At 38.3% G+C, this 16,259-nt stretch overlaps 1 protein-coding gene across 5 annotated transcripts in view; it reads right to left on the reverse strand.

Moving 5' to 3' along the window:
* Positions 1-16,259, reverse strand: part of HACD4 (3-hydroxyacyl-CoA dehydratase 4) — a 38,371-nt gene that overhangs the window by 3,678 nt on the left and 18,434 nt on the right. For all 5 annotated transcript variants that reach the window (XM_045468733.1, XM_045468730.1, XM_045468732.1 and 2 more), the window contains one exon: positions 12,117-12,223. In XM_045468733.1, coding sequence (XP_045324689.1) covers positions 12,117-12,223 — 107 coding nt within the window. The remainder of the gene's footprint in view (positions 1-12,116; positions 12,224-16,259) is intronic.

Here is a 16,259-nt window from a genome sequence, read left to right on the forward strand (position 1 = left end):
ACAACGGTGTGACTTGAATTTTTTTGTTGTTGTTCATTTTACACTTGGTTATGCCCACAGAGAAACAGTTTACAATGTTTCTTAAAGTGGTATCCCCCAATACTTGTCTCCTTAGCCACTGATAGGGATGGATGGATAGGTTGATGAATCCGAAAAATGTGGCATACGGTTGCTCTCTTTGGAGTTTCAAAACGCCTATCAGTGCAGTAGAGATTCTGAAAAGCTCTGCAACAAAGAAACTGGTTTCACTCAACATCTCCTCAGCTTAACTGGCCTTCAAATAGCTCCTCCGTCCTCCCCACCCACTAGTAGAACTTTTAAAGACTTCTGAGCAACTCTGGGAGAAATGGTGGCCTAAAGAAGTTTGAGGGAGGAGGCTGGGGTCAGATAAAGAGATGGAGGTTCAGAGAGGGAGCAGATGGTGAAGTAGGAGGAGCCTGAGTTCAGCTCAACCCATGGACACGCCAAAGTAACAGCTACATCTGCACAACTCTGAAAACGTCCTGAACACAGGACAGACCTTCCACAGCGAATTGAGAGAGAAGGCCACATGGAACAGGGTAGGAGGGGTGGAGATGTGGTTGGAAACCAAAACCCTAGTGAGACTAACCACAAACGGAGGGGACACCACAAGCCTGGAAGCACAAGGAAGTAAGGAACCACCGCAGAGCGCCCTGGCACTGGGGGACTGCCGTGAGAACGAGTCCCTATGACATGTGGCCTTGAAATCCAGTGGGGCTAATTTTGGGGAGCCTTAAAATTCAGCAGGATACAAGGTTAGAAGAAGGAAGGAAATTATAAAGATCAGACCAGGGATGAATGAAATAGAGACTTAAAAAAAAGAAAATATCAATGAAACCAAGAGATGGTTCCTTGAAAAGATAAAATTAATAAACCTTTAGCCAAGCTCCTCAAGAGAAAAGGAGACTAAACTAAAATCGGAAAATAGTAGAAATAAAAACTGACCCACAGAAATACAAAAGATTACAAGACTACTATGAAAATTTCGATGCCAACAAATTGGGCCACTTAGAAGAAATAAATTCCTAGAAACATAACACGTTTCCAAAATCGAATCAGGAAAAAATAGAAAATCTGAATAGACCCATTATTAGAAACAACCTTGAATCGATACTTTACAAACTTCCCAAACAGAAGTCCAGGACCAACTGGATTCACAGGTGAATTTTAACAAACATTTAAAGAAGAGTTTATACCTACTCACATCAATCGATTCTAAAAAAAAAAATAGTAAGGGAAGCTTCCAAATGCATTCTATGAGGCCAGCTTTACCTTTACATCAAAAGCAAAGAGACTACCCCCTCCCACCACCCTCCCTCTAAATACAAGCCATTATCCCTAATGAACATAGATGCAAAAATCCTCAACAAATTAGCAGACCACATTCAACAATACGTGAAAAGGACCATTTACCACAATTAAGTGGGATTGACTATGGGGATGCTAGGATGGTCCGATATGTGCAGTCGACGTGGTACACCCTATCAACAAAAGATAAAAATCACAATCAATAGATGACGAAAAAGCACTTGACAAAACATCTGTTCATGATAAAAATGCAACAAAGTGGGTTTAGAGAAAATATTCCTCAACATAATAAAGGCTACGTATTAAAAACCCAAAGCTAAAATCATAGTGATAAACTAAGAGCTTTCCCTCTAGGATCAGGAACAAGTCAAGCTGTCCACTCTTGTCACTTTATCCAACAAAGTACTAGAAGTCCTAGCCACATCAGACAAGAAAAGGAACTAAGAGGCATCCAAATTGGAAAGGAAGACATGCACAAGACTCACTGCACAAGACATGATACTGTACATAAAAATCCTAAAGATGTCACCAAAAAAACAGAAGTAACAAACGAATTCAGGAAAGTTGCAGGTTACAAAATTAACACATGGAAATCAGCTGCGTTTCTATATACTAATAAAATAGCAGAAAGAAAAATTCAGAAAACAACAATCCCATTAACAGTTGCACCAAACAAAATACTTAGGAATAAGCCAAGGAGGTAAAACATCTATACTCTGAAAACTGTTAAGACACTGAAGGAAGAGACTGAAGACAACACAAACAAATGGAAAGATACACCAAGCTCGTGGACTAGAAGAATTATCATTAAAATGTCCACAGTACCCAAGGCGCCTGGGTGGCTTCGTCGGGTAAGTGTCTGACATCAGCTCAGGTCATGATCTCACAAGTTGTGAATTCAGGTCCTGCATCAGGCTTGCACTGACGGTGCAGAGCCTGCTGGGGATTCTCTCCCTCCCGCTTACTCTCTCTTTCTAAAAATAAATAAACATAAAAAAAAAAAAAGTACATACTACCCAAAGCAAACTACAGATTCAGTATAATCCCTATCAAAATACCAATAGCATTTTTCATGGAACTAGAATAAATCATCCTAGAGTTTATATGAAACCACAAAAGACCTTGAATAGCCAAAGCAATCTTGAGAAAGAACACAGCTGGGGGTATCACAACTGCATATTCCAAGGTATACAACAAACCCGATATGATCAAAACAGTACTAGCACAAAAATAGACACAAAAATTAATGGAAGAGGGTAGAGAGCCAATAAACAAACCATGCTTATATGGTCAATCTATGACAAAGGAGGCAAGAATTTACAATGGGAAAAAGGCAGTCACTTCAATACATGATGCTGGGAAAGCTGAACAGCCACATTCAAAAGAATGAAACTGGACCCCTTATTATAGACAAGAATAAACTCGAAATGGATAAAAGACCTAAATGTGAAACCTGAAACCACAAAACTCCTAGAAGAAAACATAGGCATTATACTCTTGGATATTTCCCTTAGGAACATATTTAGGGGTAGGTCTCCTCAGACAAGGACAACAAAAGCAAAATTGGGACTACACCAAAATGAAATTTTGCACAGTGAAAGGAACCATTCACAAAACAGAAAGGCACCCTACTGAATGGGAGAATGCAAGGTATGTATCTTACATGGCATTAATATCCAAAATACATGAAGAACTTCTACAACTCAACACCAAAAACACAATGCAATGCAAAAACATGAAGACATGAACATACATTTCTCCAGAGAAGACCTACAGATGCTCAGCATCACTAGTCATCACAGAAATGCAAGTCAAAATCATGAGATATCACCTCACACCTCCCAGGATGGCTAGTACAAAAAGAAAAAGAAAAAAGAAAAGAAAAGAAATAACAAGTGTTGGCAAGGCTGTAGAGAAAGGGGAACCCTCTTACACTGTTACTAGGAATATAAACAGGTGCAGCCAGTGTGGAAAATAGTATGGAGGTGTCTCAAAAATTAAATATAGGAGCACTGTACTCTCCAGTAATTCCACTTGTCGGTCTACCCACCAACTAGTTACAGAGGCTTCAAACAGCCGTCTCAATACCATAGGGATCAAACCCTGCCCCGTGTGCCCGAAGCAGGCAAAGTGGGTCATAGCAGCTGGCTGCACTGAAGGCAACTGCAGCTCAGCCATAACAGTAGGGCATAGGCAACCCGCACAGGGGACATTCCTGATTTTGAAGACCAAGGGGGAGTTGTGCTACAGGACGCCACAGGATCTCTTCAACATAAGGCCACTATTTTCAAGACCAGGAGATGCAGGGACACCTGGGTGGCTCAGTCGGTTAAGCGTCTGACTTTGGCTCAGGTCATGATCTCACAGCTTGTGAGTTTGAGCCCCACGTCAGGTTCTGTGCTGCTAGCTCAGAGCCTGGAGCCTGTGTCAGATTCTGTGTCTCCCTCTGCCTCTGCCCCTTCCCCGCTCATGCTCACGCGCTCGCACTCTCTCTCTTTCAAAAATAAACATTAAAAAAAAAAAAAGACCAGGAGATGCTGACTCACCTGATACACAAAAACACAGACAAAATGAGGAGACAGAGGAATATGGCCCAAAGGAAAGAACAAAATCACAGTAAAAGAGCTAAATGAAACAGGTAACTGATGTGCCTGATAACGAGTTCCAAGTAATGGTCATAAAGATAATCGCTGGGTGTGAAAAAAGAGTAGATGATCTCAGATCTCAATGAGAACTCCAACAAAGAGAAAATATACAAAAGAACCAGTTAGAGCTGAAGAATTCAAAAAACGAAGTAAATACACCAGAAGGAATCCAGAGCAGATTAGAGGATGCAGAAGAACACAACAATCTGGAAGACAACATAATGGAAAGCAATCAAGCTGAAGAGCAGGAAGGAAAAAAGTGACATCCGATAAGGGAACTCAGCATTATCGAGAGTAACAATATTTGCATTAAAGGGATCCCAGAAGAGAGAGAGAGAGAGAAAGGGAGTGGAAAAATTATTTGAAGAAATAACTGAAAACTTCCCTAATCTGGGAAAGAAAAGAGATATCCAGCTTCAGGAAGCACATAAAGCCTCAAAAAGATGAATCCAAGGACGTCCACACCAATTATTATTCAACCATAATAATTGATATGGCAAAAAGTAGTGATATAGAGTGAATTTTTAAAGCAGCAAAAACTGCTTTTAGGACATAACTAAAAGAAAGTTATAAAAGGAAAAGTTTCACAGGTAAAAAGCAAACATACCGTAAAGGTGGTAGACTAACCAATTATAAAGCCAGCATGGAGGTTTAAACACAAAAGTAGTAAAATCAATTATATCTATAAAATTTAAGTGATACACAAAAAGGAAATATGTAAGATATGACATCGTTGGGGCGCCTGGGTGGCGCAGTCGGTTGGGCGTCCGACTTCAGCCAGGTCACGATCTCGCGGTCCGTGAGTTCGAGCCCCGCGTCGGGCTCTGGGCTGATGGCTCGGAGCCTGGAGCCTGTTTCCGATTCTGTGTCTCCCTCTCTCTCTGCCCCTCCCCCGTTCGTGCTCTGTCTCTCTCTGTCCCAAAAATAAACGTTGAAAAAAAAAATTTAAAAAAAAAAAAAAAAAAAAAAAGATATGACATCGTTTATATAAGACATGGAGGAGGAAGTAAAACCTTTTAGAATGTGTTCAAACTTAGGTGACCATCGACTCAATACAGACCATTACACACATAAGATGTTATATTTGAACCCAATGGCAACCACAAATCAAAAACCTACAATAGATACACCAAAAAATAAAGAGAAAGGAATCCAAATGTGACACAAAAGCAAGCCATCAAACCACAAAGGAAGAGAGCAAGAGAAGAAAGGAACAGAATTCTGAAAACAACCAAGTTGTTGTTAACGATGAATTAAATGGCAATAGGTGCATATCTATTAATAATTACTTTAAATGGAAGTGAACTAACTGCACCTATAGGGTGACTGAAAGGATTTTAAAAACAAACAAAAGGGGCGCCTGGGTGGCGCAGTCGGTTAAGCGTCCGACTTCAGCCAGGTCACGATCTCGCGGTCCGTGAGTTCGAGCCCCGCGTCAGGCTCTGGGCTGATGGCTCAGAGCCTGGAGCCTGTTTCCGATTCTGTGTCTCCCTCTCTCTCTGCCCCTCCCCCATTCATGCTCTGTCTCTCTCTGTCCCAAAAATAAATAAACGTTGAAAAAAAAAAAAAATTTAAAAACAAACAAAAAAACCAAAACCAAGACCCATCCATTTCTGCCTACAGGAGACTCACTTCAGACCTAAATACACATACGGACTGAAAGTGAAGATATGGAAAAACCTATACAAGGCAAATGGGGCAGGAAACAGGGTGGCAATACTTATATTAGACAAAATAGACTTTAAAACAAAGACTGTAGCAAGAGACAGAGGTACTACATAATGATGAAGTGATCAGTCCAAGAGGGTGTGACAATTGTAAACATCTATTCACCCAACAAAGAAGCATCTAATTACACAAAGCAATTAACAGGCATAAAAGGAGAAACTGAGAGTAATACAATAAGAGAGGACTTTAACACCCCACATGCATCAATGGACAGGTCATCCAGACAGGAAATCAACAAGGAAATAGTGGCTGTGAATGACACATTAAACTAGACAACCCTAACAGATACCTACAGAACATTCCATTAAAAAACAGAATATGCATTCTTTTTAAGTGCACATGAAGCATTCTGCAGGACAGATCAAATGTTAGGCCACAAAACAAGCCTCAAAAATGTTAAGAAGATTGAAGTCATAGCAAGCATTTTTTCCCAACCACAACAGTATGAAACTAGAAATCAATTACAAGAAAAATTTTGGAAAGAACACAAATAGAGGAAGGCTACACAACATGCTATTAAACAACAAATGGGTCAACAAAGAAATCAAAGAGGAAATCAAAAAATACAGGAAGACAAATGAAGATGGAAACACTGCAGTCCAAAATCTTTGGGCCATGGCAAAAGCAGTTCTATAAGAGAAGTTTATAGCAATACGGGCCTATCTCAAGAAACAAGAATAACTTTCAAACAACCTAACCTTACACCTAAGGGAGCCAGGAAAAGAAGAAAGCCCAAAGCTAGTAGAAAGTAGAAGGAAGGAAATAATGAAGATTATGGCAGAAAAAAGTAAAAAGTAAACTAAAAAAATGACAGAAGAGATCAATCAAACCAAGAGCTGCCCTTTGAAATGATAAGCAAAATTGATGGCCTTTAGCCAGATTCATCAGAAAAGAGGACTAAAGTAAAAAATGAAGGAAAAGAAATAACAACTGATACCACAGAAATACAAAGGATTGTAAGAGAATAGAATGAAAAATTACATGCCAACAAATTGGGCAATCTAGAAGAAACAGATAAATTCCTAGAAACATACAATCTCCCAAAAGTGATTCAGGAAGAAACAGAAAATTTGAACAGGCAAATTACTATTAGTAATGAAAGTGAATCAGTAATCAAAATCTCCCAACAGACAAAAGTCTGGGACCAGATGGCTTCACAGATGAATTCTACCAAACATTTAAAGAAGTGTTTAAGTCTTCTCAAAAAAATAGAAGATGATGGAAAACTTCCAAATTCATTCTACAAGGCCTGATTGCAAAACCAAAGACTGTTTAAAAAATAAAACTATAGCCAGTTATCTCTGATGAACATAGTGCAAAAATCCTCAATAAAATATTAGCAAACTGCATACAACAATACATTAAAAAGATCATTCACTGCAAACAAGTGGGATTTTCCAGGGATGCAAGAGTGATTCAATATTTGCAAATCACTCAACGTGTCATATCACATTAACAAGATGAAACAGAAAACCCGCTGGACCATTTCAAAGGATGCAGAAAAAGCATTTGACAAAATACAACATCCATTCATGATAAAAACTCTCAATAAAATGGGTTTAGAGGAAACATACCATAAAGCCACCTATGAAAAACCCACAACTAACATCATACTCAATGGTGAAAAAAAAGCTTTTTCTCTAAGATCAGGAACAAGACAAGGATGTCCACTCTCACCACTTTTATTCAACAGAGTACTGGAAGTCTTAGCTGCAGCAATCAGACAAGAAAAAGAAATAAGAGGTTTCCAAATTGCCAAGGAAGAAGTTAACCAAGATTATTTGCAGATGACATGGTACACTATATACAGAAAATACTACAGACTCTACTGAAAAACTATTAGAATTGATAAATTCAGTAAATTTGCAAGATACAAAAGTAACAGAGAAATCTGTTCCATTTCTTCTATATACTACTAACCATGTACAGTTGCACCAAAAAGAATAAAATACCTAGGAATAAACTTAACCAAAGAAGTGAAAGACCTACACTCTGAAAACTGTAAGACACTGATGAAAGAAACTGAAGATGACACAAACATGCTCATGGATTGGAAAAATATCATTAAAAGAGCCATACTACACAAAGCAAACTATAGATTCAATGCAATCCCTATAAAAACACCAATGGCATTTTTCATAGAACTAGAACAGATAATCCTAAAATTTGTATAGAACCACAAAATACCTTGAATTGACAAAGAAATCTTGAGAAAGAACAACACAGCCGGACGCAAATTCCAGATTTCAAGATAGGCAACAAAGCTGTAGTAATCAAAACAGTATGGTATTAAAACAGATACACAGGTCAATGGAACAAGATAGAGAACCCAGAAATAAACCCATGCATATATAGCCAATTAATCAATGACAAAGGCAAGAATTTACAATGGGGAAAAGATAGTTTTTTCAATAAATGGTCTGGGAAAATGGGACAGCTATATGCAAAAGATTGAAACTGGCCCCTTTCTTACACTGTACACAAAAATAAACTCAAAATGGATTAGAGACCTAAATGTGAATCGTGAAACCATAAAACTCCTGCAAGAAAACATAAGCAGTAATTTGGCCATCACCCTTAGCAACATATTTACAGGTATGTCTCCTTAGGCAAGGGAAATGAAACCAAAATTAAATCATTGGGACTACATCAAAATAAAAAGCTTTTAAAAAATTTTTTTTTATTTTTAAAAATTGTTTGTTCATTTTATTTTGAGAGGGGGGAAGGAGCATAGAGAGAGGGGGAGAGAATCCCAAGCAAGGGCTCCATCTCATGCACTGTGAGATCATGACCTGGGCCTAAATCAAGAGCTGCTTAACCAACAGAACCACCCAGGCGCCCCCAGATAAAAAGCTTTTGTACAGCAAAGGAAAGCATCAACAAAACAAAAAGGCAACCTAGTGAATGGGAGAAGATATTTGAAAGTGAAATATCTGACAAGGGTTTGATATGCAAAATACACAAAGAACTTATCAATCAGATAGTTAGGGTATTATGCTCAGTGAAATACACAGAGAAAGACAAATACCATATACTTTCATTTATATGTGGAATATAAAAGATAAACAAGAAATAGACTTAAATATAGAGAACCAACTTGCAGTTGCCAGTTAGGGAGGTGGTTGGGGGGGGTGGTGGGGATGGGCTAAATAGACAAAGGGGATTAAGAAGTACAAACTTCCAGTTATAAAATGAGTAAGACAAATGAAAAGTACAGCATAGGGTGTCATAGTCAAAAATATTGTAATAATGTAGAGTGACAGCTGGTGACTACACTTACTGTGGGAAGCAATGAGTAATGTATGGAATTGTTGAATCAATATGTTGTATACCTGAAACTAATATAGCATTGTCTGTTATACTTCAATAAAGAAGGTTCTATGAAATTATATCTCACATATAGATTACTTTATGACATTTCATGAAATAATAATGTCCTATGGTTATGTTAAGATGTTATTAGGACAGGGGCGCCTGGGTGGCTCAGTCGGTTGAGCGTCCGACTTCGGCTCAGGTCACGATCTCACCGACCGTAGTTCGAGCCCCGCGTCGGGCTCTGGGCTGATGGCTCAGAGCCTGGAGCCTGCTTCTGGTTCTGTGTCTCCCTCTCTCCCTGCCCCTCCCCCGTTCATGCTCTGTCTCTCTCTGTCTCAAAAATAAATAAACGTTAAAAAAATAAAAAAATAAAAAAAAAAGATGTTATTAGGATAAGTGGGTGAAGGGTACATGGGAACAACGCACGATTTTTGTAACTTCTCGTGAGTCTAAAATTACTTTTCAATAAAAGGATTTTGGGGGCGCCTGGGTGGCTCACTTGGTTAAGTGTCCAACTTCGGTTCAGGTCATGATCTCGCAGTTCATGAGTTCGAGCCCACGTGGGGCTGTGTGCTAATAGCTCAGAGCCTGGGGCCTGCTTTGGATGATGCTGTGTCTCCCTCTCTGTCTGCCCCTTGCCTGCTCACGTTCTCTCTCTCTCTCTCTCACTGTCTCTCAAAAACAAAATAAACATTAAAAAAAAATTTTTTTTTTTAATTTTAAGACCGAGGAAATGTCAGGCAACCAAAGCTGTTAGAGAAGCCTGAGCACGATGAGGGTCATGGACCCAGGATCTGCAGTTGACAGCAACACGTGCCATCTAAGATTTCCACTTGCTGCACCTGAGTCTCCAGCATTTTATCAGTAACAACAGTTGATTTGGTTATCTAAAGAACTTGGTCTTTGTCTTTTATATTATTGTATGGGAAACTAAAAAAAGATTACTAAAAAATATTAGAGTTATCAAAAGTCAGGTAGATTGTCTTAACTACGTATTTTTATACTTTGAGGCATTTGGAATCTATAGAAATACATAAAGATAAAACTACAGTTACCTCTATTCTGTGCCCCCCAGAATCATTATTGATATTTTGTCACATATGCTTCCAGGATTCTTTCTGCATACACTTTGCTTTTTAATTGCAGTAAGTTTATGAATCTAATGTCAATAAAAGAAATAGGTTTTATGGCAAACATACAGGAACATGGATTTCCCAGAAAGGAGAAGACTTAACATTACCAAATAACAAGAATGAAAAAGCTTTCTATACAGCTATTCATCCTTTATGTTTAGGAAAAGATCAGTCATATTTCTACTTTATTCCTTTGTATATTCTTTATGGTATTTTTCATATGATACAACAAAGGAATGTACTTAATAAATGTTTCAATGAGTGAAGGACTCCATTCTCAAAGAAATAAGTAATTCTGTTTTGTTTTGTTTTACAATTTTCAGGAGTATTCTCTAGAGTCTCTTGGCATAGTTTTTTCTAAAAATTAGTAATTCTTTTAAAAGCAAAACACATTTTAAAGTTCTACCTATTGTGATTTATTATAATATAAACTTTCTCTGGTCATTGGCAGATAGAAAACATGTGGCTATAATGTATACCCTTTAAGATTATCACCAATGTCACCATTTTATGTTAAATTTCTTTCTGTATATTTTCCCTCAATTATCTCAATATGCTTTCTTAATTTGTTTATGCCTTCTGTTTTCAAAATTCTTAATGTCTGTTTCAGAAAGTTTCCTACCAGTCTGCCAAATCCATTACAGAAGGAAGTATATAGTCCCCTTATATCCTCAAGCTTTTTGCAAGCAGATTATTTAAGTTTTAGTTTTACATTTAGGCTAAGTAACTAGCTTACTTTATATTGTATTCAGTAATTCATTCAGTGTTTATTGAGCATGTATATTAGGTATGTATGAGAAAGAAAGCAAGGAAACACAGACAACCTTCTATCCCCAAAGATATCAGAGGTTAGACAGAAAATAGGCATTAATCAAAGAAACACACAAATGTCTAATTATACCTGAGATAGGTCTTGTAAAAGACAGATTCATGATGCTGTACTGGGGGTGGGGGGTAGGACTGAGTTGAGAAAGTTGAGGAAGGCTTCCCTGAGAAACTGATGACTGATCTAAAGGTAGAGTCTTCCAACAACAGCCAAACTATGGAAAGAGCCTAAATGTCCATCAACTTGACGAATGGATAAAGAAGATGTGGTTTATATATACAATGGAATACTACTCGGCAATGAGAAAGAATGAAATCTGGCCATTTGCAGCAATGTGGATGGAACTGGAAGGTATTATGCTGAGTGAACTAAGTCAGTCAGAGAAGAACAGATATCATATGTTTTCACTCATACGTGGATCTTGAGAAACTTAACAGAAGACCATGGGGGAGGGAAGGGGAGAAAAAAAAGTTACAGAGAGTGAGGGAGGCAAACCATAAGAGACTCTTAAGGACTGAGAACAAACTATAGGTGGGGGGTGGGGGTGAGGGGAAAGTGGGTAATGAGCAGGTAGGAGGGCACTTGTTGGGATGAGCACTGGGTGTTGAATGGAAACCAATTTGACAATAAATTATATTAAATTAAATAAATAAATAAATAAAAGAAATAAAATAAAATAAAATAAAATAAAATAAAATAAAATAAAAATAAAGGTAGAGTCTATTCCTGGCAGAGTGTGATGCATGGGAGACAGTTAAGTAGGAAAGATAGTCCCGCCAGAGGGAACTGAATTTCTATGCATTAAACATAACCACTGAGTCACTAAATGTTAAACCCCTTTTGCATGAGTACACTGAAAGGTTACAACTCATATAACAAGTTAATGAACTTAAGGGCCTGTACTCAGATGTCTTCATTCCTCACCCAATATTTTGTCTACTGAGCAAAGCTGCTGCCCCCTCCAACTTTGTTTCTTAATGCTCGGCTTTTTTGCATCAAGGGAAGTGTGCCAGGAATGATACACTGGGTCAGCCGTCAGCGGTAGCAAAAATAGTAATTTAATCATCAAAAAGTTTAGTGAGCCATTATAACTAGATTGCTTTGTCAGTAAGCAACACTGCAAAGTCACTCTTTGCTTACCTTCAGCGAGAACACACAAAGGATAAATCGGCATCCACAGCGTTTGACTGAGCCAGGTCAAGACAGCATAGGATATTCCTATGACTGACAACATGCTGTAAGTGTACCTAAAAGGAGACAAGGAGCTCATCAACATTTCCTGCTGATGTCTGGGAAATAACAAGGGAAGAAAATAGCTTACACTGTAATTAAACACAGAAATATAACTGGAAAGTGCAAAGTCCAAACTTTACTTCCTAGCATTTAAGCAGGAGAAGAGGTTAAAACACTAATAATAAGGGGAAGGGAACTGTGTCAGTCTGGTTTGTCTCAGGGGGTGGATCATGGATAATTATGGAAATGAACAAAGAAAAAGGTAACTCCTATCCCTCAGTGAATTACAGTTACAAGCTTCCCTGATCAGTGACTTCAATTCCACTCAGAAGCTAAGCCCATTTTATGGAGCACATGGCTAAGTGTTTTAAGACGGACAGACTCGTAAATATCTAGGGAATGAATTTTTAAAATAAAGGTGTGACTTCTAAATCCGTGTTTGGCATCCCTTTGCCTTGTCGTATGATCAATTAAAAGAACTGACCTTAGAATCTTGTTTTGGGTGCAGTAGGTGGTTTTACACCTGCCTTCGTGATGTAATAGATGAAATAGCACACATCTTTTTGTTTCTCCGACTGGGCAGTGATTCTCAAGCTTAAGCATACATCAGAGTCACCCAGAGGTCTTGGCAAAGTACAAATTGCTAGGCCCTCTCCCGAGTGTCTCATTTAGGGAATGTGAGGTAGAGCCTGTGAAGTTGTATTATAAACAAGTTCCAGGTGATGCTGGTGTCACTGGTCAGGTATCTGTTTATACTTTGAGAACTACTGGAATAGGCAATGCATACTATAGCAAAAACAAAAAAACCCACCAACAAACAAAAACCCAAGAAATCTGACACTGAAAACATGGAGAAAACGAAATCTTTCTCCCCTTCTAAGACCCCAATTCCATTCCTCAGAGGCAGTGACCAATGCCAGTTTCTTATGTATTCTCTTAAATAGTTTTGCATTTGCTTATCTATGGGTACAGATATTATACACCAACAGCGTGAGCCTTCATTAAACATGGCAGGTTATCAAACTTGATTTTTACCAATCTAAGTGAAAAATAGCATCTATTTTTCTTTAAAAAAATTTTTATGTTTATTTTTGAGAGAGAGGGAGAGACAGAGCGTGAGCAGGGGAGGGGCAGAGAAAGAGAGAGAGAGGGTCACAGAATCCAAAGCAGGCTCCAGGCTCTGAGCTGTCAGCACAGAGCCCAACGCGGGGCTCGAACTCACGAACCACAAGATCATGACCTGAGCCAAAGTCGGACGCTCAGCTGACTGAACCACCCAGGCGCCCCTATTTTTCTTTTTAGTACAAGAGTAGATAAGCATCTTCTCATATGTTTAAAGCCACTTTTGATGAAGTCCAATGTATCTTTTTTCTTTCATTGCTTGTGTTTTTGGTGTCTGAGAATCCACTACCAAATCCAAAACCATGAAGGTTTACCCCTACATGTTCGTCTCAGAGTTTTATAGTTTTAGATCTTACATTCAGTGTTTTGATCCATTTTAATTGTTGTGTATTGGGGGAGGTAAGGGTCCATTCAGGTGGACATCTGGTTGTCCCAGCACCATTTGTTAAAAAGACTTTTTGCCCTCCAACAATTGTCTTGGTAGCCTTGTGAAAAATCAATTTACTATAAACGTGAGAGTTTAATCTCTGGACTAACAAGTCTATTCTATGGTATATCCTTACGCCAGGATCACATTCTTGATTATTATTGCTTTGTAGGAAGTTTTCAAACTGAGAAGTGTGAGTCGTTCAACCATGTTCTTCCTCTTCAAGATTGCTGCGGCTATTCTAAGTTCCTTGAATTTCCACACGAGTTTTCAGATCAGCTTCGCAATTTTCTCCAAGCAGCCAGCTGGGATTCTGATAAGGATTGCACCGAATGTGTAGATCAGTTTGCAGAGTTTTGCAGTCCTAACAACATTAAGTCTTCAGCCCATAAACACGGGTTATCTTTGTATTTATTTAGATATTTTTAAATTTCTCCCAACAATAGTTTATAGTTTTCAAGGGACAAGTTCTACATATCTTTTGTTAAATTTATGCCTAAGTACTTTTTTTTTTTTTTTGATGCTTTTATAAATGAAACGGTTTTTCTTAATTTTATTTTAGGATAGGCCATTGCAAGTGTATAGAATACAATTGACTTTTGTATGTTGGTTTTGTATTCTATGGCCTTTACCAGTTTACTAGTTCTAATATTTTTAGTGGATTCCTTATGACTTATGTACAAAATCATATCACCTGCCAATAGAGACTTCACTCCTTCCTGTCTAATATGATTGCCTTTCACATAATTTTCTTGCCCAACTGCCAGAACTTGGCTGGAACTTCCAGTATAATGTTGAACACAAGTGGCAAGAGTGGACATCCTTGTCTCATTCCTGGGTGTAGGAGGAAAGCATCCACTTTTCAACATTAACAATCACTTGGATGCAGATTTTTTATGGATGCCTTTATTAGGTTGGGCAAATTTCTAGTCCTTGCATTTACGAAAACATCATTCTAGGGTAAGCTGGGAAGATAATTCCTCCCCAACTTGATAGAGAAAGGAAATTGAGTTTCAGAAAGGTTAGTTAGGTGCTCAGGGATTTCACTTCTAAGTTAGGAGAAATGAAAGTCTTTGTGCACACAAAAGCTTGTACATGGATGTTTATAGCAGTATTCCTCATAACCAAAAAGTAGGTCCATCAACTAGAGAAAGGATAAAAAGTGGTATATCGATATAATGGAGTATTATTCAGCCATAAAGAGGAAATACTGATATGTGTTATAACATGGATAAACCTTGAAAACATTATGCTAAGTGAAGGAAGCCAGTCACAAACGGCTACATACCATATGATTCCATTCATATGAAATGCCAGCAAATTCATACAGAGAGTATGTCAGTGGTTACCAGGGGCTGAGAGGAGGAGAAAATGGGGACTTTACTGCTAACAGGCTTGGGGTTTCTTTTGAATGCAATGAAAATGTCCTCGAATTAGTGATGATAGTTATACACATCTTTGAATACCCTAAAACCCCAAAATTTTATATTTTAAAAGGGTGAATGTTAAGGTACATGAATTATCTTAATTCTGTTATTTGTTTTTAAAGGCTCAGTGATTTGTCCAAGATTATATAGCAAATAGTGGAGGTGAGATTCATCCTAAGATCTTCTGTGTTAAAAAGTCCTTCTGGACATCATGATGCCGCTCCCGATGCTAAGTCATTTTGTTCTCTAATGGGTCTAACCGAGCTCATCTGAAACTGAACAGGCACTGAGAAATTCGGGCACAACAGAGAACAAGACATCAGAAAGTCACAGTCCCAGACGGGGCTCCTGGTCTCAGGAACGCAAAGTCATGGGCTACAGAAGTCCATGGAATTTGCCCCGACTCTACAAAACTATCAGTTAAAAATGAGAAATAGCTTACACAAATTATATCCACAAAGAATTCAACAAAATAGTTCATTCTAACTCACTCTAGGGGCTCAACCTATTATTTAGAAATATTTTAACTCAGCTAGGTTACTGACAATATAATAAACAAAGAATTTACATAACCTCAGCTAAAATGCTATGGCTCGTTTGTTACCTAACCACATCCAGACCTTGCAAGTGGGAGAAGCAGGTCTCAATTGTGAAAGCTGAAGTCGCAGTTAGGACACCTCCCCAAGATGAGCCTCTGAGCAAAGGGGACTGTTCACCCCACTGCTGGTAAAGGTAAGACTAGACCCATCTCTGAGAAGTTTTCGACATACAAGGAAACTGAAGATCATCTAGAGGAAAAGATTCTTAACCTGAGGTTCAAGGATTCCCAAGGAATCCATAAAATAACTTCAAGAAGTCATCCAAACCCAGTGGAATTGTATTCAAAATGTATCCTGGAGACGAAAAGTACAGCACAGGGAATAGAGCCGATAATACTATGATGATATTGTATGGTGACGGATGGTGATTGCACTTATCCCGGTGAGCACCGCATGAGTAATGTATAGAACTGTCCAATCACTATGTTGTACACCTGAAACTAATATAACATTGTATGTTAATTATACTTCAATA

The sequence above is a fragment of the Leopardus geoffroyi genome, chromosome D4 (genome assembly GCF_018350155.1).
Source record: "Leopardus geoffroyi isolate Oge1 chromosome D4, O.geoffroyi_Oge1_pat1.0, whole genome shotgun sequence".
Classification (NCBI taxonomy): domain Eukaryota; kingdom Metazoa; phylum Chordata; class Mammalia; order Carnivora; family Felidae; genus Leopardus; species Leopardus geoffroyi.